Genomic DNA, 26,675 nt, shown 5'->3' on the forward strand with positions numbered 1-26,675 from the left:
TATTCTCATTTCAGATAACTGTGTGTTGTGACTCATCTCAATTGACAAATTAATATCTTGATTGCTTTGAGGGGTCTGTGGAAACTGGTGACTGTATTAAATAGAGAGCACATGGTGGCTTTTATTACTTCAGTGGTCAAAATGAATTATATATATATAAAAAAAAAGTGGTGAAATGCCTCATTAAAAAAATGAATCCAGAAATGGGGTAAAGCTCTACGGATTTAATGTTAGGCCGTGCCTATAGTGTCCTCGATGGCGACGCGACACGGCGGGTGACGTCACCCATCGCCGCCGAAAGTTATGTTTCGCCGGGCAGCAGGGTCGCGCGATTCCGGCAATTTGATTTGTTCAAGGGCCGTCACGTGATGCGACAGCCCTTGAAAAATCAAATTTTGTCGGCTTCCAGTTTCCGCTCCGTCGCGCGCACTATAAGCGCACGCAGCGGCAATGTATTTGTTTTCGGGCAACGTCGCGTCGCCGTCACTATAAGCGCACGCGGCGGCGGCAATGTATTTGTTTTCGGGCGACGTTGCGTCGCCGTCACTAGAAGCACGGCCTTAGAAAGATTTCTAGCATAGTTATGAAATAAACTCATAAAAAAAAACATTGCTACTCCATTGAGTACGCCAGTATTAGGTGATGTGTTTTTTATTCAGACTAACAATTTTACGACAAACTTATGTTTCTTCTTCTACTTTCTCCCTCAGGTCATGCAACCCAGATGCAAAAATCATGATGCTACTCTACTCAAGGGTGGGTTAATTTTATTGGACTAACACCAGTGTCACGGGAGACCAGGACTCTTTCATGGGATCAAGCACCACACAGGACACGGATCAAATAAAAGAGTGTTTATTTCGGCCAGAGCCAACAGATGCAACAGAATATCACCAACAGAGCTATACACACCAAGCGGAATACAGGGGATTACGAGCAGTCCTAAGTGCCTGATGTCACCAAAATGGCATCCCGGCGCAGCTTCCACTTCTGTTAGGGATTGTGAACTCCAGACAATGCTGGATGCTAGTTACAGGCAAGCAACTATAAATCTCCCACTCAGAATAGAAGGCATGATCAGTTTCAGGTGTCTCTATCACAACCTCAGGAGTACACTGTTTAATCCATCTCCACGCTAGCCTCAGCAAGGTCTCTGGAACTGAGATAGGCCACCCCTTTTCTAGGTTCCCGTCTCCCTAGGAAATAATGGAGAATGGCTGGTGACCAATCACAGCGTGGATGATGCATGTGGGACAAATCACAGCGCGAGGGCTCGCCTGTGTTGGCCAATCCGACTTGGGTGTGATGGAGAGGGCAGCCCTTACAAACCAACCATTGAGAACAGCGCCTATCTACCCATGTTCTCAATGCCATTTTTCCATCACTGGGTGAAAAAGGTGCCTCTCTGTCTAGGGTAGACAAGGGCTCCCAGATGGGAGGTCAGTACATTAACACTCTCCTTTGTCCACAACACCCTTGTCAAACCAGCTAAACCCAGATCCCTGGGTGTGTTGGCTGAGTAAGTGTATTACCAGCCTAGCATGCCCAGGGAACAAAAAAAAATACAGTTTCACAAGTGTAACGGGTATTCCCCCACCCAATCGCATATAGAGTGTATGTGCGGGGAACCTAATGTTACCAGGTGTGGTGCGTTATACCTGTCACGCTCACAGGAGGCCTGAGCCTCCACTAGTGAGGGCCTGGTTGAATCTCTGGAACGTTCTGGTTTGCAGCGCCTCCACCTGTGTAGGGTTCTAGAAATGTAGAAGGTTGCCTACACAGGACCCACATACACAATAAGCACATACACGGAGATGTATATAACCACTTTACTGTATATGCAGAATAACTGTAACACTTGACATCAATATCAGCAATAACCACTATAATCGTGATAATACTACTCCCCCTAGGGGGTAACTCCACAACATGTAACGCAGTCCAAGTGTCATTCACTCCACTAGGAGTGTACCTTGCCCAATCACTGTGTACCCCCACACCGTGTCTACAGCTTAACCCCTTTGTCCTGTGGTCAGCGCTGCCACTATGTGAGAATATATATGTGAGTTGTTGGTGCACTTATGAAGGTACCTGCAGCACTCGGGCCTGCAAGTAACTTCAAAAAGGATCCGCTGCGTGGTGATCCCGTCTGCGATCTGGTCCTTCCTTACACGAGGGTCCGCCAGGGGCGATCCCACCCTGGAGATAGTCTCTGTCTCTTTGGGCGTAGGCTTGAGCCCAAGCCTCTTCTCGGGGAGCGCAGCATCTGCTGGGTCCCTAACTATCGCTGTTACTAATGTGACAGAGTCCCTAACATAGGGACTGTCCCTGTAGCACCACAAGCTGTGAGGGGCTCAGGACTTAACTGGGGCCTAGGTGGCTGCTGGCCTAATGCAGTGGGTCACAGACCCCTGTGTGACGGGGAGGAAAGGGTTAATACCTGATTTGCCATGCATTACTGTTGTTGCCCTGTCCCCGCCATTTTTATTCCCCATGTGCAGGCCATTCCCTATCTGCGAGGGTAAAAGGCAAGATGCCTTGCTTGCCATACCCTCTAACCAACACATGATAGCAGATCTTAAATGTAAGGCAGGATGTATTTTTTTGTAAGTCCAAGCAGGAATTACTTGGACCTCCAGCTGTGATATGGGTGAATGAGCTTCGGTATTTTTATGACCAAGCCTCAAAGGGTTGTAATTATTTTTATGATGGAGCCTCAAAAGGTTCCCACAGATTTAGAGTCCCCCTCTCTAGAAGAGTGTCAATTATGACAAGACCCATAATGTATACAATACTGGCATACTGATGCATAGCAGATGTCAGGCTAGTGACACCTTTAAGACAGAGACCAGACACAGTGGCCCCAAGAAATGGGTGTAGCCCAGGTATGCTAAGTGGCATGGGCGTCAACCTGAGCCATGCGCCCTGCCCACCGGACAGCCCTTTTGACCGGTCTTATGAATTGTGGGTCACTTGGCTATTCGTGGGTTTTTTTGTTCCCACGAGGGGATTGGATCCACATGTTAAAGATAGCTTTGGAGTCTATAACTATGGCTCCCCAGGTATTTCCCAGTGTGATTCTTGAATTTTAATCCATGATGTAAAGATGCAAGACTTTGTTCCAGTACAGCAGCAACCAGTCCAGGAGTGAAGGGGTTAACAACCACATAACCACAGGACTTTTAAAACCAAGGCTGCATTTCTTGCACTGGCAAGCAAAGGACAATTTATTTCGTTCCAAGGACAATTTCTTTCATTTTCTTATCCCAGTGAGTGTTGTTTTAAGTGTATTCTGCAGATGTCGTGTGTTTGTCTATTAAGGAAACAAATCACAATTTATTTTGCAACTTGTTCTGTTCAATCAAGTACCCAGAAATATAAATGTGTTGATAAAAGTTGGTGTCATCGTGACACCCCGCACTCACCTCCTTCCCCTAGCTCTTCCTGGTCCTGACTCCTGTCTGCAAAAACCCCGCGAAATGCATCTCTTTCCTTGCAAGCAGGGAACTCCTGTAGCCCTATTGGCTCTCTGGCATCACATGGGTCGTTGCTGAGGCTCATGGGACTTGTAGTCCCTTCCAAGAGCCTTCCCTGGTAGGCTAGGGTTCGCGCACTATCACTGTGCATGCGCAATGTCTCTGGCTGGCCGCCGCATGTACTATGTCACTGCGCATGCGCAAACTTGCGCAAGATGGCGGCGCCCTGCTTGGGAGCCGCCGGGGACCTCCGGAACACTGGAGCACTCCCTGCTCGGCCCCCACCCTCCAGAAGTGCCGGCGGGTCTGTCGGGTAACCCCCAGCAGCGGAGGTAACGAGGTGGGGGGGTGCAGGGCAGAGGGGGACAACCTGGCTACACAAGCACCTGGTCTAAAATGATGCAAAGTAGGTCTTACATTCCTGCATTTACTGTTGTACACCTGCGTAACAATTACATGTGCATTACGCGGATTTGCATCATGAGGCACCTTTTCAAACTAAACTTTTTGGGGGCATTACCTACAGTATCTGCAACATCGGTGCCATGTGCATGGTGTGGAGATGCGTGTCTGAAGAAACAAGCAAGTTAAAAGGAAAAGGAAACTGAAATGTAACCCTGTAAATGATTGCCTTTCTTCTCCTGCCTTATGGTCAATTGTCTGGCTGTAAAGCATTCTGTGCCAGGCAGCGTCTGTGAATCAACAGAGCAGCAAAGGCAGCCATGGTTTATTAAAATCCATGGTGAGATTTATGTGTTCTCATAGTGATTTGCACTGGTCCACGTAGGCGCAAAATTAATTTTTTTTTTTTAAACAGCTGTTAAAATGGCTCTCAATTGGACGCAAAATTAAAAACGGGTGCTATTTAACAGGTGTACGCCCATGTTGAACTCCGTCAAATACATTAAGAAAATACACGTCTTCACCCCACCTGTTGGGTCATCATTTTACCATGCCCTGCACAAAATGCTGTTTGCGTTTTTTGAGGAGTGAACTCTACATTGAATTGTTACTTTTTTTTTTTTTTTTTTTTACAAAACTCCCGTTTGCAAACAAATAATATGTTTGTGCTACAACTCCTAAGTATCCAGTTTGAGAATGGACTAGTTCTTTCCTTTGTGTAGAGGGAAACAAAACGGTTGGTACTTTTTTTTTTTTAAAAAGAATGTGATTTTCTACCATTAAAATTCATTGAAGGGATTGAACCTTTAAACGTAGGAAAGAATGTCACAGCACAGTTCCAACGTAAATTGTAGCGATTAAGACAGTGGGACAAACCAGCTGTTAGGAATGTTGCAATGGTGGACATTTTTAAGACGTCTCCCCCCAAAAATATTTTGCGTCAATATTTCTCCAAAATAGAAAAATGCAGAGGATTTCGGAATAAGGAATGTGGTTGGGATTAGAATGGAAAAGTCAAGGTGATGTGAAAAAAGCATGCACACACGCACACCTATATCCATCATCTCTGACAAAATAAGTGGTGATGTAAAGGTTAATACTGATACGCTTAGTTACACAATGACAAATATCCTGTATGTGTCGCCCCTTCATGTCAAGCGTCAGAGACACGTGTTCATATACGGCTCAGCTACCCCCTGACCTACGAGAACACGTTGTCACTCGCTGATCCGATGTCATTTCTTACAGCAGTTTTTCCTGTTGCTATTGCTTTTCCCACCCTCCAAATTAAAACGATGGTATTGCAATAAGAAGCAATACTGGTTATGCCACACAATTAGAATACAGATGTAGCAGACATTATTGCACCCGAAGACGCGCTCCCCCAGGTGAAATGGCGCTTTAGCCTTGCTGCCTTTTTACACGCAGCTAATTCAAGACAATGGCCGCTTCTCCCATTGGTGCGTTATGACCAGCAGCATCGTGCCAGAGTGCAATAACGTCATGTCATTTTTGTAGTGGAGACCCCCAAAAAACTGTGTAACTTATTCCAATAATTACACTGCTGAGTATACACGCTAACTCCAAACACTATTAATAAGAGAGACAAAAAAAAGGGATCCCATAGGTAAGAAAACAGTGATGACAAGCAACTCATGAATTGCTAATATTAAAGCATTCAAGATACAGCAGTGACTCTGTAAAAAATAATACAGTAGCATAGAAAAGAGGTTTCTGGGCTTCTACCCTTCGGCTCACCTGACAAGTAGGCAAATTGTCTCTTCAGCTGATCCTCAATATCAACGGCACAGACTGGAAAGGTGTCTTGATGCATGATGTCATCTAGAAGAGATACAGTGACAGTTAGAGAGAGAGCTTTTTATGAGATGTGTGTGTGTGTGTGTGTGTGTGTGTGTGTGTGTGTGTGTGTGTGTGTGTGTGTGTGTGTGTGTGTGTGTGTGTGTGTGTGTGTGTGTGTGTGTGTGTGTGTGTGTATACACACACACAGTATATATAGAGAATATAAAACATTTATATACAGTAGAATAAAGATCACTGAACACATTTGACTCCAATAGGTTATCAAGTTATATTTAAATATGCATAACAACTCACTGCATAGCATATATTAAAAAAAATTAAAAAAAGAAGAAAATGTAAACCATCTTAGAGTATTCATTCATAAGGGATTGTCCAAAAGAAGCAGTTTAAAGGCAACACAAGGGGAATACAGCAAATATCTATTAATGTTACTGACATACTCAATACACAAGCCAGGGTCTGATGCAGAACACATGCTCTCTTCAGTACAGAAGCAATCAGACAAGGTCATAACCAATCTATCATTTCAGACAGGTGCCACAGCACTGTACCATAACATGGCAGTATAACCGTATTTGCTTATGGTTTAACCTATAGAAGCTGTTACTAAAAATAAGACATGACCTCTTCAGCAATTGGATAATCCCGCACACTGGTGCCATTGTGAGAAGGCAGGTAGAAGGCGAGAGTTTACAGATGCAGTGGCCATTATTTTAACAAATCACGCGTGTATACCTCGGAATACCCATGTCATAGCGCGGGATTGCTTCCAACCACACCGCCTTAAGAGGCGAGTGCAGGCGAGTGCATACAATGACATTTTAGTGTTCTGGTTTTTAAACACCTGAAATTGAGACAGTAGCACAGTAGCACAGTACTGTACACATTACAATTCATTCATTTCATTGCATTTAATTGCATTTAATTGCACACAATCCATGAAATTCAAACAAAGCAACCGCGATAAACACGTGTGCCTGGGGCGATTGGTGGCAATAATGCCGCGTGGAGTACAGCAGCGCACACGAAAATGGTGCCGTGATTTGTTAAAATAATGGCCGCTGCATCTGTATGTTTGGACAAGTTTAGAGATCAATTCATGAATAACCCAAACTACAGTACATGACAGATGCACATATTCACTGTTCTTCCCCAGCTTTATTACGTTCCCAGTGACAAAAAAAGTGTCTCTCTTCTGTGACAAGAATGTCTCCTATGTAAAACTGAAATGTGGTATCCCATTATGAATTATGTTAAGTGAATAGAAAGCTTTATAATGAAAATAATACAATCCACAAAGCAATGCTGAAGTCAACGTGATAATATGGTATATTGATACAAATTTACACTGACAGTTTTATCAGCTTCTCTATAACTTTAAAGAAGAGCACGTGCAGCCAGCATTGTTGAATGCATTGTTCTATGTGTGTGAAGGATGTTGGTCACTATTTAAGGGTTCCCGGTCATTCGAGCTGGACCCCTGATGAAGGTGCTTAGCATCAAAACACTGGATGCGCTTGACTAACCCAGTCAATAAATGATCTTTTTGCAGCAACTTTTTTTTGCATCGGTTGTTGGGTGTGTTCGTCCCCCAACTGCTGAAAGCCAATATAGCCATTAGTTTAACTAATTTTTTGTTTTACAATTTTTTCAATAAAAACAGGAGGAAAAGAAAGGGATACAGAGGAGAAAATATAGTGGAGTGGAGGTGGGAGTGAAAAATAACATGGATAGCAGATCCACCTGCAGAGTCTTACAGTATAAACAAAGTACTGTACATGTTAACCAATTTACACTGTCAAATTTACTTTGGTTATTATTCAATAAACTTGATGACTTTTCAATGATGTTGGTTTCTTTTAATTGTAATTAGAGGAGGGGCTCTCTGTTTCCATGACAGGGGTACAGCCGATTTAGTGGCATTAAAAACGTGCATAATTAATGTATCTGTGTACTTATCTATATCCTGTTTGTGGCGTAAGAACACCCACGATTCCAAGCTAGGGAGAGGCCTGTTACCTGTTCAATAAGTATTTGTCTCCACGTGGGTTGGATTTTGGTGCAAGACCAGCATATATGATATAATTAACCTTTTTATCCGCATCCTCTCCAGTTTTATGGGGAGTGATTTGGATATACTGTATGATATGTAAACTTTCAGGAAAAAGGTACCATCTGTGCAGTAGTTTAATTTCAACTCTCTTTAGCAAATTGATCATCTAGAGACCCTTTCAAAAATGTCTTCCCAATTTTTATCCTCTAATTGTGTTCGCATATCAGTCTCCCATTGAACCATAAATGTAAGTTTAGAGGTTTCTTGTGAGCACATAAGCAATGCAATAGCACCTTTTTCATCACACGCATTCTTCTACATGTAGTCAAAGGTTGCAAATTGTCTGTTAGATGCCTTGAAATATATATCTGAGGAGACCAAATGTCTAATTTGCAGATATTGATAGCATCAAAAATACTGAACGGTTTAATAACTGAACCTTTGAAGAAATCCCTGAACCTTGAGATACTAACTCTCTGCCACTCTAGAAATAGGAATCCATTCCCGGCTTGAAATCATTCTTGTTAAACGGAGGGGTCAGGGGAGAGAATATTGAGAAGAAGTTTAAATATATCATGCCAAATGTATACCAGATCAGAATAGAATGCAAAAGAACCAGGAGGTAATTCATATAGTTTAATCTCAAACTCTTGGGTAATCATAAAAGCAATGACCTATCCATTAGGCTAAGGCCCCGCTGCACGCGCCCGCACGGCAGCCTTGCTTACCGGCGGCGCGTGCAATTCACTGCACCGTGATTTGCGGTCTGCAGTGAATTTTTTCTGGCGCGGGGGGCGTGACCAAAATGGGTGGGGGGGGGGGCGGCCATGACTTGAGGGGGCGGGACCGCCCCACAGCCCCTCAGCCGCACAGCCCCACAGGCACTCAGCCCCTCAGCCGCACAGGCACTCAGCCGCACAGGAACACACACAAATACACACGGGGGGTGAATCGGAGCAGGGGGGAATCGAAAGGGGGGGGGGGGAGAAATCGGAACGGGGGGGGGATTGGAGCAGGGGGGGGGAAATCGGATTGGCTGCCTTGCATGTCACGTGACGCGGCACTCGCCGAAACCACAAGCTCCTTGTAGCTCCGGCAGGCTGACGCGTCACAGCACACAGTCAGCCACGCCGGAAGGAGCCAGCGGGGACATCCAGACTGGAGGCAAGCAGCTGGTGGACCGCAGCCGCGCGCGTCGCTGGCCGCAGCGGGACCAAAGCCTTACTTCTGCTTCAATCCTCTCCATGTCTATTGGGGGTTTCACACAGTGTGTAAATAATCATTGTAGTAGGGAGCTCAGTTTAGCAGATATGTAATGGGTGGAAATCTGGGAGAGCCAAGCCACCTGCACTGTATGCCAAGAGATAATGGTGAAAAGCAGACACCTGCACTGTATGCCAAGAGATAATGGTGAAAAGCAGCCACTGCACTGTATGCCAAGAGATAATGGTGAAAAGTAGACACCTGTCTGAGACATGTGAATGTGCTTACAAGGGATATTTTTCATTCTCAATCCATATAAATCTAGAAATAGCTTTTTCTAAATTGTTTAATAGAAGTTACTGGAATGTAAACAGGTAGGGGTTTAGAACATATATAGCACACGATACAAATACAAAAAATGTCCCCGGCGCAAAGTGTGGTGATGATAATTACAGTACCATATCGAAAGACAGTCCTGTTTGAAAAGTCAGTCCTGGTAGTAGAATGATTCATCAACAATGTGAGGTAGATTTTCCTCTAGGCGTGTTCCCTTATGTTGTCTGCAATAACAGATAAAGAAAACACACCATTGCGCAGTATACAGACTCAATTGCCCCAACCTGAAGAGGAAAATCCCTACTTACAGGATATTTTCTTGTTCATTCGGGGGAGAGAATCTGTTCTTTGGCTCTCTTCCTCCACCTTGATCTCCACGGGCCCCTCGTGGTTCCTAAGGTGGCTCTCTTCAACTCGGTCTGCGTCGTCCCAGTAGCAGCATACACCGCAACAACCGTGGTTGGAGAAAATTGAAAGACAGACTAGAGTACTCCGCAAATTTTATTTAACAATGTTAAAAAGCAGCGATGTTACACTCACATTTTGCGAGGGCAAACATGCCGCTCAAGAATGCCGTCCGCAGCCTGTGTCCACTCGATGGTGTGTTGTTCACGACGTCGCGCGCCAACCGATGACGTCAGCGGCGCAGTGCCCGAAGTTCTCCCCACACCACGAGATGCAACGCATGTGACAGCTTACAACGTGCACTGTACTAGGCTCCTCCTCTCTACGCGTTTCGTGACGCTACGTCACTTCTTCAGGAGATGAAGGAGTCCAGTACACTGGTGCCTTAAGTACATGCACTAAAACTTGTATCTGCCCACAAATGGGCGGCGATCATTTTCGTCACTTAACTGAGTAATTGCAGGACCAGAAACAGCTGACTTGATATACTGTGCTGTTAGGGTCAAACCAGTCCTCACTACTACCCTTTTAAAATATCAAAAAATATATAAAATGACTTAAAACATGTTAAAACATTAAATTAATAAAATAAACACTTGTCCTATAGTTGATGACATAAACCTAATGTTTAACATTGATCATATTTACAAATTCAATAGAAAACGATAACTACATTGAAGAAAGATGAAACAAGCAGATTCTAAGGGTCTTTCAAAAAGGATGCCAGATCGAAATCAATATTTAGACCCAATGGGGACAAGGTTTTCAGGACATATATCCAATAACTTTCTCTTTTGGACAACATGCCCAGCCTGTCTCCCCCGCGCCAATTTGGTTTTAGATGTTCAATACCCATACATATAAGGCCATCAGGAATCTGATTATGCACTAGCTTGAAATGATTAGAGACGCTATGCGTCTCGAGGCCTCTCTTGATGTTGTATATATGCTCAGCAAATCGCCTCTTGAGAGGTCTCCCTGTGCGCCCTATGTATTGTAGCCCACATGGGCATTGCAGTAAGTAAACACAATAATCCGTCTTACAGTTAATAAATGTTTCTATATCGTAGACCACTCCTGTTTTGTTTGATTTAAATGATTTGCCCTTAACACTATTTTTGCATCCAATACATTTGGAGCATGTATAGTATCCTTTAAGGTCACTTAGCCATGTAACATGGCGGTCTCGAAGACCATCAAAGGGACAACTTGGTGATAGCCGGGACTTTAGGTTTTTTGCCCTTCTATAAACTATCTGAGGTTTTTCTGGGACAATCTCTTTGAGAACAGGGTCCCTCTGTAGTATGCCCCAATGTTTAGTAAGAACCTTTGTTATAGTGGGGGCCAGACCACTGTACTGGGTTACAAAAAATGGAAATGGGTCACTTTTCTTCATAACAGTTGTGGTCGGATCTTTACATAGAATATTTTTTCTATCTAGTTTATTAACTTCAGAAATGGCAGAGTCTACATCACGCATTTTGTATTCCCTCTCCAGGAACATATCCCTAAGGTCATTTACCTGCTGTTGGTACACTTTTTCATTTGAGCAGTTTCGCTTAACCCTTAGTGCTTGTCCCTTGGGGATGTTCCGGAGCCAGTTTGGGTGGTGATGGCTTGATGCCAATAAATAGGTATTTGCATCTACATCCTTATTATATGTTTTTGTCTGGATAGTATCATCCTCTATATACAGAGAGAGGTCAAGGAAGTTAATGATGGTATTGCTTTGATTAAATGTGAATCGCAGGTTCAGTTCATTAATATTCAAATATTGCTTGAATGCCTCAAGCTCATCCATAGGCCCCCTCCAGACACACAGCACATCATCGATGTATCTTTTCCATAGCACCAGGTTTGCCCCAAATGGGTTGGAGGTCCATATGTTATCCTCCTCCCATATGGACATGAATAGGTTCGCATAACTTGGGGCAAACCTGGTGCCCATCGCGGTGCCGCATGTCTGGAGGAAAAAATCGCCTTCATAACAAAAATAATTGTGGGTTAGGATGAACCTGATTCCATCCAAGATGAAAGTCCTTAGTACATACATCGATGATGTGCTGTGTGTCTGGAGGGGGCCTATGGATGAGCTTGAGGCATTCAAGCAATATTTGAATATTAATGAACTGAACCTGCGATTCACATCTAAATCTAAATCTAAAACATCTAAAACCAAATTGGCGCGGGGGAGACAGGCTGGGCATGTTGTCCAAAAGAGAAAGTTATTGGATATATGTCCTGAAAACCTTGTCCCCATTGGGTCTAAATATTGATTTCGATCTGGCATCCTTTTTGAAAGACCCTTATAGAATCTGCTTGTTTCATCTTTCTTCAATGTAGTTATCGTTTTCTATTGAATTTGTAAATATGATCAATGTTAAACATTAGGTTTATGTCATCAACTATAGGACAAGTGTTTATTTTATTAATTTAATGTTTTAACATGTTTTAAGTCATTTTATATATTTTTTGATATTTTAAAAGGGTAGTAGTGAGGACTGGTTTGACCCTAACAGCACAGTATATCAAGTCAGCTGTTTCTGGTCCTGCAATTACTCAGTTAAGTGACGAAAATGATCGCCGCCCATTTGTGGGCAGATACAAGTTTTAGTGCATGTACTTAAGGCACCAGTGTACTGGACTCCTTCATCTCCTGAAGAAGTGACGTAGCGTCACGAAACGCGTAGAGAGGAGGAGCCTAGTACAGTGCACGTTGTAAGCTGTCACATGCGTTGCATCTCGTGGTGTGGGGAGAACTTCGGGCACTGCGCCGCTGACGTCATCGGTTGGCGCGCGACGTCGTGAACAACACACCATCGAGTGGACACAGGCTGCGGACGGCATTCTTGAGCGGCATGTTTGCCCTCGCAAAATGTGAGTGTAACATCGCTGCTTTTTAACATTGTTAAATAAAATTTGCGGAGTACACTAGGCTGTCTTTCAATTTTCTCCAACCACGGTTGTTGCGGTGTATGCTGCTACTGGGACGACGCAGACCGAGTTGAAGAGAGCCACCTTAGGAACCACGAGGGGCCCGTGGAGATCAAGGTGGAGGAAGAGAGCTAAAGAACAGATTCTCTCCCCCGAATGAACAAGAAAATATCCTGTAAGTAGGGATTTTCCTCTTCAGGTTGGGGCAATTGAGTCTGTATACTGCGCAATGGTGTGTTTTCTTTATCTGTTATTGCAGACAACATAAGGGAACACGCCTAGAGGAAAATCTACCTCACATTGTTGATGAATCATTCTACTACCAGGACTGACTTTTCAAACAGGACTGTCTTTCGATATGGTACTGTAATTATCATCACCACACTTTGCGCCGGGGACATTTTTTGTATTTGTATCTGTATGGTATTGGATTTGAACAATCCATTGTTTATTGCCCCCTTGGCTGCATATGTAATCACATTGTAATCACTCAATTGTTGTTATCACACCAATTAGTCTATCACTTGGATCAAGCGCTGGTAGAGAGTTTTTTTTAGTTAGTTTTGTATTCACATATATAGCACACGAGCAAGACTATTCATCTTGACCAAAATAATTCTCCTGGGCCAGGAGATTGGGTAGTCATGCCATTTAGTAAGGTTTTTTTTTTTCATTTGCTTGAATAGCCCTGTATAATCCAGGGGAGCGCAAACTTTTTTTGTCTGCGCCCCCTGCCTGTTCTCCCCCCCTTTTCACGCCCCCCCCCCCTACCTTGTCTCCGGCGTTTCTGACATCATGTTGCCATGGCAATGCGTCACCAGAATCCGCCGGAGACAAGGTAAGGGAACTCACAGAGGCCTCACGCCCTGCCCCGGCATTTAATTTGAATGCTTTGGTGATGAGTGCGGGGCCTCTGTAAGCACTGCCCCCCCCTCCCTGGTTTGTGCAACCTGGTATAGACTATTGTATGTTTTAGAGCTATGGACAACTAAGTATTTAAAATGCTTCTCTTTCCAACGAATATCAAAATGTAAAGATATTTGTTTAATCATACAGTACGTGAAGGCTTAGGTCCTCTGGTTTGGGTTTGTTTATCTTAAAGTTTAAGACTTGTCCACGTTTAATTCCTGAAACAAGAATTAATTATATCATCCGCAGAACGCAACTCCTTACATTAATCTTGGCCTACCTGGCAACGTGTAATGTCTCAATTTTCTCTTATTCTAGAAGCAAGAGAGTTTCAATAACTACAGCAAACAGTAGAGGTGTAAGTAAAAGATCAGAAGGATAGCCGGGTGATTTTACAGCTCTGATGGAGACACAATTTGTATTACATAATCATCTTTTAAAAATACACTGTCAGAAGATCATGTCAAATAAGAAACAAAATATACGACTGTATGTTATGCTAATTTATAGAAGCCTTGGGCTTTTTTTTTGCCTGTACTGTAGATGTGGTCTACTGTACTGTATGTCATGTTGGCAAAACATTTGAGAAGATGTGGGATTTATACAGCAACAGTTGACCGATTACTAATGTTAACTCACTGATAACCGACATTTATAACAACATGGAAATCTAAAACTAAGAACTTCACACGAAGTAAGATTTACCATCACCATGAACTACTGTCCTGCAGATCATAATCTATAATACTGTTGGGTGCCTGATACAGAGACCTTAAGTCAGGGGTGAGCAAACGTTTTATGCCGAGCCCCCCTTTTCATCCATAAAATTTCTCGGGCCCCCCCTGCCTGATGTAATCAAAATCACATGGAAAAAAAAAACCCCTTTATTAAACGGTATACAATATAAATCTAAATATGTCTAAATACTTACATATTTCAACAGCTCGCGCTTGCAAAATTGGGCTGCGTCCACGCTGCCGCTGAGAGCGGTGACATCACCAACTCTCCAAGCATGAGCACAGGGTGTCCTGCATAATTTTGCAAGCGTGGATCGGGGCTATTTGTGTGTGTGTCTGTGTGTGGCTTTGTGTGGCTGTGTGTGTGTGTATTGAAAGTCAATTTTGTTTGTCTCCCCAGGCGCCTAGCTTGGGAGAGTGTACGTGCACAAAGGCAATCCTTTTGGGGGGCATTCATCCACCTCTTTGCTACCTCCCTTCCCTCTCCCCACCCCTTTTTGTTTCTACCTTCCCCTCCCGACTCTTTGTCTTGCTATCCCCATTGTCATCCAAACTCCTACCTACAGTATTATTTATTTTTTTCCGTTTTCAATGTTGTGTTTTCACTTATTTTTTATTATTTCTGTCCATTCATAGTATGATTGATATAGTGGCAGCCGACCCTTTCACTTGCAGAGGATCGCAGCGAAGCAGGTTGCCAGCGGAGGAGAGCAGGAACACAGCGCTATTGCAGGGCAGACACCGGGAGGGGCGTTTGACTTCACCGTGCTCGGGCGTGCTCCTCCCCATACCTCCGAAGCCCCTGGGCGTGCGCTCACACACCATCATGTGGCCGCCACCTCCACTATCCTGTTCAGCCACCCGCACACATCTTCGGCTGCCCGCCCGTGCACATCTTCTTGGCCGCCCCTCGCGCACAGCTTTTTCATCCTCCCGCACACAGCGTCTGCCGGCCCGCGCACCCAGTTTTCGCCGCACGCCGCCTGCGCCCCCCTAAATAATCTTGCGCCTCATTGCCCCCCCAGTTTGCGCACCACTGCATTACAACACACACATTGTCTCTCTCTCAATCACCACATACACACACACTCAATCCCCCCCCCACACACACACACACTCAATCCCCACACACACCCACTCAATCCCCACACACACCCACTCAATTCCCCCCACACACACTCAATCCCCCCCCACACACTCAATCCCCCCCCACACACTCAATCCCCCCCCCCACACACACACACACTCAATCCACACACAATCTCAATCCACACACAATCCCCCCCCACACACAAACACTCAATACCCCCCCACACACACACACAATCACTCAATCCACACACACACACACACACACAATTTCACCTGGGGGGCGACATGCTCCGATCCCCCAACCCCCCATGCTGCTGAAAACTGGTGCGGGAAGCAGACAGGAAGAGAAGGAGGGGCTGTCTGTGTGCAGAGAGAAGCCCCGCCCCCTCTTCAAGACACAGACACATAGAAGCAGCAGCTCTGGCCGCCCGTGCACAGCTCTGCCCGCCCCCAGGTTTCCCTGCAAGCAGCCCGCGCCCCCCCCTTACATAATCTTGCGGCGCGCCCCCCAGTTTGCGCACTGCTGCCTTAAGTCATATGCTCAAGGTCACATTGAATTCAAACCTGGGGATCCCACCAGGCCTGCTAAAGTATACCGATTCACACCACTATTACAAGGTATTATATATATATATATAAAAAATTTTACAGACTGTAGGACAAACATTTGCTATGATTGACTCAGACAAAACTTTGCACGACATTATAGCATCAATGTCATAATATCTTGTTACAGTTGTTTAAATATTGTTAATATCGTGATGTAGCAAGAAACTATTCTAACATGAAAGATGAGCAAACAGATAGTGTGGAGCAAAGGAGCACAGCAAAAGCGTTATACAGGAAAAAATAATTTGAGGGCAACTCCAGGTAAAAAATTAAAGGATTTTAATTTATCAGGTCACAATGGACCTGATTAATTAAAATCCTTTTATTTTTAACCAGGCGTTGTGCTCAAATTATTTTTTCCCGGATAACGCTTTTGCTGTGCTCCTTTGCTCCACACTATCTGTTTGCTGATTCTACTCTGCAGGACAGCATACTCTGGAACCTTTGAACTTCGGATTCATTCTGGACCCCTATGGGCAGGTAATGGGCTTTGGCCCTTAAATGTTTACCTTTTACCTTACATCTGGGGATGCTTATGTTCTATAGGGGGTATACAAAGACCCTTGGTTGTGATAGTCAAGTGGACACCACTAGGTAATTTGTCCCCTGGATATATGCTTATGGACTGTAAAACACTATGAATGGCTCCAGTATGGTTATTATTGCCTGGATTATTTTTGTGGGATCAGAGTACACACTTCTATTTGAGCACCATTTCTCCACAAATCTCTAAAATGAAAGATGGCATTATTGGCTTATTAATTGATCGATGATAACTACTAAGGGTATTTTAAAAACAGGCTTTTTGAGTGCACTGGAGTTCTTTCTATATACCAATAATGTGGTTAAAAAAAACAAAACAAAAGGGAGGTGGACACAAACAATTTTCCAACATCACAAAGGAATACGCTACCAAATGTGAAAGTGACACCTACTCATGTTCCCCTGATAATAAATACAACGCAATCCTAAACGGACTAGAAGAATGATGTAAATTGCTGATTCTCACAGTCTGCTCCTAATGTCTTACAAACAACAGTAGAAACCAAAAGCGTTTATGGGGTAAAGGTTATTGGTTTGTTATTATTGTGCATTAAAGTCCCACTATGCAGGAACATTTGGCATATTTTAGGTATTTTTACAATTTACTTTCAAATGTAAACTAATTTATTACACTTCAACAAGTAGAAAAAAAGGCATCTAGAATTGACAGTGAAGGGATTGTGACACCTATGTCTATGTTGTGTCACCATCGCCAGTCAGTTTCCTGCACATTGAGTTTCTTGAAGAGCCTGATGTATCTACGGCAGATTCCGGGGCTCCCACGTCCAAGACGGGTTTGCTGCTCACGGATTCCCTGGCATCTGAACTGATGCTTTCCGATGTTCACCTAGCCATGGGTGCTGGCCTCCTACTGTCTGCTAAGCCAACAGCAGAAAACTATTTAGTCACCTCAACTGTCACAAATAAGTTGCTTTGTGTAACTGGACTGGACCTTGACAAGAGGATTGTATCTGTGCCTTTCATTGGATCCCCTCAGTCTCTGCCCATGCTGTCCTGTGACCAGATTCAACCTGTGGCAGACAATTCTCATGAACTTTTACATGCTGATCAGAGTAATATAATTACTCCACCAGAACTTTTGCCTAATGATTCTGACCAACCAACTGTGCTTCTAACTCCATACTCTGGAACTACTGTGGAGCAATTGGCATTCTTCTTTCAGCCTTCTGATGGGCTTACACAGCCTGTGCCCAAGTCCCCAGCTTTGCTACCACTTTGCATGTTCAAGAATTCTGACTTGTATCGTGAACTGGTATCTATGTATACACAATCTGCTGAGCAGCAAGTCTTGGCCTTTGTGTTACCAGAGTCTTCCTATGATGCATTCTGCATATCAAGACCTAAAGTATCACTGCTTTCTGTCTCATAGATGGTACTCGCTAAGAATCAGTCTTGCCTCAGGTTTGCTACCCGTCCAAGACATTACCGCAATAATTCCAGGTCGCCAAGATCTCAGATCAAGCAAGGTCCTGATCGCCCGGAGGTCTCTCCTGAAGGGGGGATACTGGAAACGTTCGAGTCCAGGGTTTTGCTGGATCTTGCCCTTACATGGCTATTGTGGCCATCTTGGGTCCTGGCAAGTCTCTTCCTGAATTGGCTGCACCTGTTCATGGGCTTTAATAGCAGTGAGTGACTCCCGGCCCCTGCCTGAGCATTGTACGCATTTCCTTGTGTTCCTGGCCCCCTTGTATTCTGATTCCCGAGTCTGCCCTGTTCCTTTGGATTCCCTGTTGCCGACCTCAGCCTGTTACCTCGACCACCGCTCCACTGCCGTCTGCCTTGACCCCAGCCTATATCTGGACTTGCAGCTTTGCCGCCTGCCTTGACCTCTGCCTGGATCCAACTACCCCTTGCCTGCCTTGACCCCGGAACTGGATCACGACTACACTAACAGGACTCTGTCCCCTGGTTCTGGTCAGTGATCTTATACTCCTACGTTAGCCCTGCGGGTCCGCTTCCTATTCAGAGATGAGCATCATTACAATTGAGAACGTCTGCAAGAGTAGTGGCATTGAGAGAAAGAACACACCGTATGATAGGAGAAACTTTGCACTATTAGCAGTGATAAGGGATTAATTAAAGGACTGTAAGGTGGGTAGGGAGGCAGGGATAAACTTGTGAAACAAAGAAACTGGACAGAGCATTAAAAAAAGATTATTTGTTGATCTTGTTTGCCGTAGTACTGTATGCATAATTTTTTTATATACTGTAGCGTCAACCATGTAAGCAGCACTTTATATTACAGTAGGAGGTAATGAAATAAATGTAACAGGTAAATGACAACATAAGGATGAAGGAGATCCTGCCACAAAGAGCTTACAATCTAAGTGCCTAATTGATTTGAGATTTAGATCTTTCCCCCACACCCGCTTCCTGTACTCCAATAACGGCTTCCCCGAGGTCATTAGTACAGTTACATGGCGGTGTCCTTCTGGTTTCGAGAGCTATTTTGGTAATAATGGTTTCATTCTAAGAGCAGTGTTTTCAAGAATAAAGCTCTAACAAAAGTATACAGTACCTGGTCCCAGCACACTATGACTAGCTACTATATTACTGTATATACTGATTTTGCCTTTCTTGAAAATAGTTTGAAGTCATGTGGATGAGCATTCACATGCCATAGAAAAGTCCATGTTTTCTGGTTAGGCGTCAATGCTTGGACTAAATATCACATAAGGTGGCACCTCGGCTGTCACATCAGCCTTTGTTTAAAAATTTAGGATATCTAAGGGACACTGACGTGTGGAAATACGGCGCCTTTAGTCCTCTCCACCTTGGAATATGTTCATTAGGATTTTTATTGTTGATTGCTTACATAATAGCCACAATTATGCCTTACTAATTGATATGCAGGGCTACAATTAAAAAAAGTTACATCTAAGGTGGAATGCGGTTAAAAAAACAAAATTGATAGCAGCTGGTCTAGTATGCCCAATATACAGTATATTATCCCATAGGTAAAAAGATAGAAAAATAAAAACTATAATTATTCTAAAACAATGTGGGCAATATTTAGACAATGTATTCCAAAAATTACATAAACAATTAAAATATCACATTGAAAACAAGTGACAATATACCAATGTCCATTGAGAATAATTAAATACCTGATCCTTACAGTGCAAAACTATACAATATAGCACTGATATCTAACGTTCCATTATGAGGCCACTCGTATGTAAACAAGGACATATGTTCCCTCTATAAGCAGTTGGTGCAGTAGATTCCGTGGAGGGCTTTTAGACCAAGACATTTTTGCAGGATATGTTCACTATCAAATGTATTGGAACTGGCAATGTTTGTATTTGATACTCAAGTCTACACTAATGTGTCTGCAACAATTGTGATTCTGTTAAAACACAACTTGACACACAGGGCAGGAAATGTACAATTTACAGTGAATCACTGAGGTTGTGAAACGTTTCAATGGATAAGGAACGGAAAAGTAGTTCAATTGCTTGTCCCAAAAAGAGTTAACTCAGAAAAGCAACCATGCAAGAGAAATTATCTAACCACTGACCCAGGTACAAGAGGAAATAAAAAAAGGAAAAGACTGAGTTTTCTCACAAAGCTACAAAGACAGCTGTCCTCTGTAATTAAAAAACAGCAGAAATATGGGCAACGACATTAAGCAACACACTATGCTAAGAGAGAGAGAGAAGTCAAAGGAAGGATTTCTGTACAGACGACGTTGGCCGTTATTGAATGAAATTCTGTAGACTTACATGATATGAATTATTTCACTGCTGTAGGGAACTGTATTGCACAGCCTGAGCAGAAGAACGCATGGGAGAGTTTACAAGATGCAAAATGACACGTCTGTGCTAGTTACTGATCGACAGCAGCACTGCAGACTTTTTTGGTTTGCCAGTCACTCCGGTATGAAAGAGAAAACTGTAAACCAGGTAAGAAAACTATAAGCACAAGACACTCAAAAGCAATGGAGGAGAAAACCAAAGTAGAGTAAGTAAGGACACTGACAGGAGTATCGCAGGATAGTGTTGCCTAAGTGGAGACTATGGGGGGCAAGGATAATAGATGCGAATATAGAGCCTCTCATCAATTGACAACCCTGCCTTTACGTGGCGCCCCTCTTTTCGAACACAATGGGCTCTGTCGACCCTTGGGCCTAGCGTCCCCTTGGGTATATCCAGCTAAACAACATCCATGGATCCTTTTAAAGTGAAGTGTTCTGTGGAAGTCGCCTATGCCCATCCATGGGTGAAGAGGCGGAAAGTACAATAGAAGTAAGTGGAGACTATGAGAAAGGAAAACAGGTTGGGAATGGAAATGTACACGTCTAAAATATGCTCAGTGCTGACAAATACATTTTAGTGATGGAACATTGCTAATAATTTAAAAATGGCATTCAACCATGTATATAACAAATGCAGAACTTCAGGCCCCCTGTAAATGCAGTAACCCGTGGTATTGAAATATCATGTTGGAGAAGACCTTACTACAACACTCCATTCCAAGATCAAATCAGTCAAACGTGTTTCATAATTATTAATGAATCAAGCTGTATATTTCAGCAAGAGGATAAATGTGCCCATAATTGCAAGTGCTGGTACGGGCTGTCACACCCATTCTGCTGTTAACTCCTGCTGAAGTCAATGGGAGGTAACTCCGGGAATGGGTGTGATAACCCATTCCGGCACTTGAGAAATATGACCCTATGATGCTAATGTGACAATGAGAGGGGTGTAACAAACCATGGAAGGTGAGGTGTCTGAATCTTAGATTAATCTTTACAACATGATGTACTGTACTTATATGAACATCGATTTCCAGAACACCACAATGTTCATATAATTTACAAAGTTACAACAAAGATGGAATTCCTACTTTCCAAAAGGCAGTTCGATCATATCAACGGAGGCCAAGTAATAATTAATTGGTTCAACAACCTGCAGCCATACATACTATTTATTGGCCCTTTTCAACTGATTCTCATAGCCAAGTGGGTCAACTTTGAGAGAATTATGCCTCATTTCATCAGAACTTTCAGCTATATATAACATTAAAAAAAGATTTTTTTTAAAGTGCAAATACAAGATGCCTTTGAATCATTAAGATCATACTACCAAAGTAAATCAATACAACAGACTCGCACGTGTTTTTCATTGCTTTTGAGAAGTCAAGTAAGTCGATTTAGAATATACTAGTGGTCATAGTAGATTAGACAAAGTAGTTGTACTGTGCCCAAAATAAAACAATTCTAAATGTATTAAAGAATGGAGGAAAAAAAAGGTATTTGGACCATATTTTAGAATTCTAGAATATTTATGCTTAGAATGCAGAAAGGGTGATAAAATATGTATCAAATCAGTAATGGTACTGTGGGTCTGTAAATAAAAAAAAAGGAGAGGTACTCCATGACCCCTAGCACCATCATACTTCCACCCACTGGTGTATACAATATAAGTGAAGAGTACACAGGGCCATCAACAGAATCTTGGGGCCCAAGACAAATGTAAGGAGCAGGGGCTCCGAACCCCCATTAACCCTCTGGCACACTGGGGAAACACTGGGGAGGCAGATGGGAGATATGGAGAGAGAGGGAGGGCGGGAGATGGAGATATGGAGAGGGAGGGAGGGCGGGAGATGGAGATATGGAGAGGGAGGGAGGGCGGGAGATGAAGATATGGAGAGGGAGGGAGGGCGGGAGATGAAGATATGGAGAGGGAGGGAGGGCGGGAGATGAAGATATGGAGAGGGAGGGAGGGCGGGAGATGAAGATATGGAGAGGGAGGGAGGGCGGGAGATGGAGATATGGAGAGGGAGGGAGGGCGGGAGATGGAGATATGGAGAGGGAGGGAGGGCGGGAGATGGAGATATGGAGAGGGAGGGAGGGCGGGAGATGGAGATATGGAGAGGGAGGGAGGGCGGGAGATGGAGATATGGAGAGGGAGGGAGGGCGGGAGATGGAGATATGGAGAGGGAGGGAGGGCAGGAGATATGGAGAGGGAGGGCGGGAGATGGAGATATGGAGAGGGAGGGAGGGCGGGAGATGGAGATATGGAGAGGGAGGGAGGGCGGGAGATGGAGATATGGAGAGGGAGGGAGGGCGGGAGATGGAGATATGGAGAGGGAGGGAGGGCAGGAGATGGACTATGAAGAGGGAGGGTGGGCAGGAGATGGAGCTATGGAGAGGGAGGGCAAGAGATGAAGCTATGAAGAGGGAGGGCAGGAGATGGAGGAAGATGAAGCTATGGAGAGGGAGATTACGTTATGGGGAGGGAGTGGCGGAAGATCAAGTTATGGGGAGGGAGGGGTGGGAGATGAAGCTATGGAGAGGGGCAGGAGATTAAACTATAAGGAGGGAGGGGAGAGAGGGGAGGGAGATGAAACTATAGGGAAGGAGATGGAGATGAAGCTATGGGGAGGGAGATGGAGCTATGGGGAGGGAGGAGATGGAGCTATGGGGAGGGAGAAGGTGATATGGGGAGGGAACAGGATACAATGCATGTATAGTATGGGCCTGGGGGAGTAGCTATGGGCCTTTGGGAGGATGAGGGCATGCAGGTATGGGCCTTGATGGGAGTTGATGTGTGTAAGGGCCTTGCAGGGGAATGATAAGGGCCTTGGAAGAGGAGAGGAGAATGTAAGGTAAGATAAGAACCCTATAGAAGGGGAGGTAGGTATGGACTTGTGAGGGTAGGTATGGGCCAGGGAGAGAGGGGAAAATAGGTATGGGCTTGGGGGTGGGGAGAAAGAGTATGTATGGGACTGGGGGAGGAGTGTCCAGAGGAGTTGCTGGTTACTGATGGGAGAAGCTGACCCACACTGTAGCTGGACGGAGATGCGGACCCACCCAATGCTGGAGGCAGAGGCAGACCCTCCCAATGGCTGGAGGGAGAGGCAGACCCGCCCAATGGTTGGAGGGAGAGGCAGACCCGCCCAATGGCTGGAGGGAGAGGCAGACCCGCCCAATGGTTGGAGGGAGAGGCAGACTCGCCCAATGGCTGGAGGGAGAGGCAGACCCGCCCAATGGCTGGAGGGAGAGGCAGACCCGCCTGACAGTACAATGTGCACACTGCTTATAGCATACTATTTATATAAGGCAACAAAACAATAATACTTAAACAGCTGGATGTAGTGTCTGGTTTCTGAGTATCTCTTGCTGGCAACATAGTGCCTCTGGGCTCAAGAGATCTTTCCAGCAGTTCAAGCAGGAGGTTTTGCTACCTGTCTGATGAGCCAGGTGGAGACTGGTTAATTGTCTCTAGTTGTAATTAACCAGTATTCTCCTGATTTACTCAGACCAAAATAGGGTTTTTATTGAAGCCCTTTTAGCCAGGAGTTTAGGCCCTGTTAAAGGCCCCTCCTACAGTAGAGGCAACTCTTATTCGAACAAAAACCAGTGGCAATTCCCCCAAAAAAACCAGGAAACACCCAGGTACATTCTGAATACATGCCTTAAACTTTCCTTAAACTAGCCCCAGCATTTCTGCATTGATTAATGGCCTATCAGATTAACAGCGGGGGTCCCTGGCAGTCCCATTCAAACTGTAGTCTCTCCCTCTCCCATTTCTGGCCATGATTTTCTAGACGAGATATTGTAGTCTTGCAGCTTATTCAATAGCTCTTGAAGGTAATTTTTTCAGTTTGCCTCATCTGCATACAAAATGTAAACATTACATGGAATTACAGAGTCAGAAACATAGTTATAACTGATTTATGAGTGTCAGGATACAATTCCGCGCAAAAATGTCAAATTTTGCACCAAAATGCCATTATCGCAGTTTAATAAGTAGGCCCTTTAATCTTTTTTTTCTAAAGCTGTGTCCTTTGTTTTAGGGCTACAAAAAAAATGAATACAAAAATAAAAGTGACATTTCCAGTGAAATCTGTTACTGCTTTTGTCCTTGTATGGATGGGAGTTTATAAATACAAAAAAATGCAGAATACTGGTCAAGTTTACCAAGTCCCTGAAGCTGCATTAACTGCCTTAGGCCGCGTCCATAGTCAGCGCAATGGCGTGTGCGCCGCAAAACAAAAGGCCACGACTCAATCAATGGGGACGGCCATAGAGCACACGTGAACGAGAGCGACAACACAGCATTTTTTTGCGAGACAAAAACATTTGATTTTGTCGCGAGACGGCCAGGTCCCGTGCGCGGTTCAGCCAATGAGGGCAAACCGCTTATGTGACGTCACGGGCACTCCTCCCCATCGCTTCTCCTCCTCCACATCCCACGGATCGCCTCTGCAGCAGGCACGCGCGACGCCATGCGCTCCGTCCTACTATATCCGAGGCTTTAAGGACCATGAGTAAAACAATTATTTCCTGGTCCATAAAAAAAATAAAACAAAATCCCTAAAACAAAGCAAGTTGTACAATTCATCTGTGTTCTTATCTCTCCCTGGAGATCAGTAGAAGACCTGCTGTCCAGCTGCAATGGTTACAACTGCTCTCTTGGGCGAACTATTGTAATTTCAAATTGAGACAAACAAGAGTACCATGTAATCCAATCCTCCAGAAAACAGATAAGGATACGTTTGTCTTTTTGGGCATTAAAACAATATTTTAGGACTGTTGAGCAGTATCTCAATCAACCTGCATCTGCATCACATATGTGCCCACTGCCACACAAAACACATGAGCTGGAGTATAACACTCCAAATATATAATATAATATACCTAGAAGGCCTAAAAGAGATCCTTGGGTGACTTCTATGTATTATATCTAGAGATTTCAGAACTCATAGTTCTTGCCAAGTCTCTAAAGCAAAAGGGTAAATAATGCCTATGGTTGCTTTGAGATAATGGCATATACTATACGAAAATAGCAGCAAATATTTTGAACATAGTGAACTGTTTTCCCTTGCATCTTACTGGCTGTTAGAAGACACAATTATCAAATTCATCCAATATGATTGCCCCGTTATAAATAGCAAACATTTTATCCAGTGTACAACAATTCAATGAATGGACCTTGTTCTGGCCCTCAAGCTCCCTGTAGCAAAGGAGTAGGGTCAGGCAGGTTAACTCGTTACCTTTAAATGCACACATAGTCTTTCTATTTTCTGCAGCTGTATTGGAAGAGTATACAGGAAGATACAAATAACTGGGAAGTGGCACTTGTGGGGGGACGGTAAAATATCAATGCATTGTTCTGGGAGAGGCAGTAAAGAAGTGTGTACTCACAGACTGCTGGATCCAAAAGGAAGTATGCTCATCTATACAAAAAGGATATAGAATCAGGACTATGCCTTTTAATAAACAAACAGTAGTATGGGCAAATCATGTTACTGGGAAAAGAGGGGCGTTGCCAAGGCAACTGGCTGGGAAACCACAAGGAGTAGCAACATTTCTATCAACAATGTTACAACTTACACTGGTGGAGTGCTGGCAGCCTGAGAGCAGAGAAAATACACAATCCTGTTCCAGGACAGACCTTGCTGGGATTTAACATAGGTGTACCACTGAAATGTTACAGAGGAACCCTCGAAGTGCTGATTTATTTCTCTTGCACAGATTATTTTCAAATAATATTTCTAGAGTCCTTCTAATCAAAACTTCAGAACCAGAATATAATCTGGGAACACCACAAAGACTAGGTCATGCATTTATTAAATCTTATTCGCAAGACTCTTAATTTGCAATTTAACTCACTCAATATGCGAACGCCTAACTCCCTAATTCATAATAAAATGTTTGAAAAATTAGGCCATTTAAAAAATCTCCTAACAATATAGTCTGATTAAAAAATGCAACTGCAATTTATTGGTAAAAAAAATAAAATTGCAGCTATTTTACTTTCCTCAACTTGTTGTTTCACTGTAAAATTAAAAACAACCATACCAACAAAAAAAATTCTGGAGCTGCTGTGGTTATGGTTTTAAGGTCTTCCTAATAACATGACACAGATGATGACAGCTCTTGTATGTATATCTTTATTTACTGTATATAGCGCCACTTGTGTACATAGCACTTCACAGCAGTAATACACGTGACATTATACCACACAATGGGAATAAGCACTTCAAACATAAAACATAAAAATGATACCCTGTGCTCAAGATCTTACAATCCAAGTGGTAAGCAGGAGGAATGTACAGAGATAGGAGGGTGTTCTGGTAAGTGCGTCTGCAGGGGGCCATGGTAAAGGCATATGAGATGTAATG

General features: G+C 43.8%; 1 protein-coding gene across 16 annotated transcripts in view; it reads right to left on the reverse strand.

The window, feature by feature from the left end:
* The window catches only part of MCF2L (MCF.2 cell line derived transforming sequence like), a 268,085-nt gene that overhangs the window by 99,296 nt on the left and 142,114 nt on the right, over positions 1 to 26,675 (reverse strand). For all 16 annotated transcript variants that reach the window (XM_075590656.1, XM_075590662.1, XM_075590659.1 and 13 more), the window contains one exon: positions 5,637 to 5,720. In XM_075590656.1, coding sequence (XP_075446771.1) covers positions 5,637 to 5,720 — 84 coding nt within the window. The remainder of the gene's footprint in view (positions 1 to 5,636; positions 5,721 to 26,675) is intronic.

Source organism: Ascaphus truei, chromosome 3 (assembly GCF_040206685.1).
Source record: "Ascaphus truei isolate aAscTru1 chromosome 3, aAscTru1.hap1, whole genome shotgun sequence".
Taxonomy (NCBI): domain Eukaryota; kingdom Metazoa; phylum Chordata; class Amphibia; order Anura; family Ascaphidae; genus Ascaphus; species Ascaphus truei.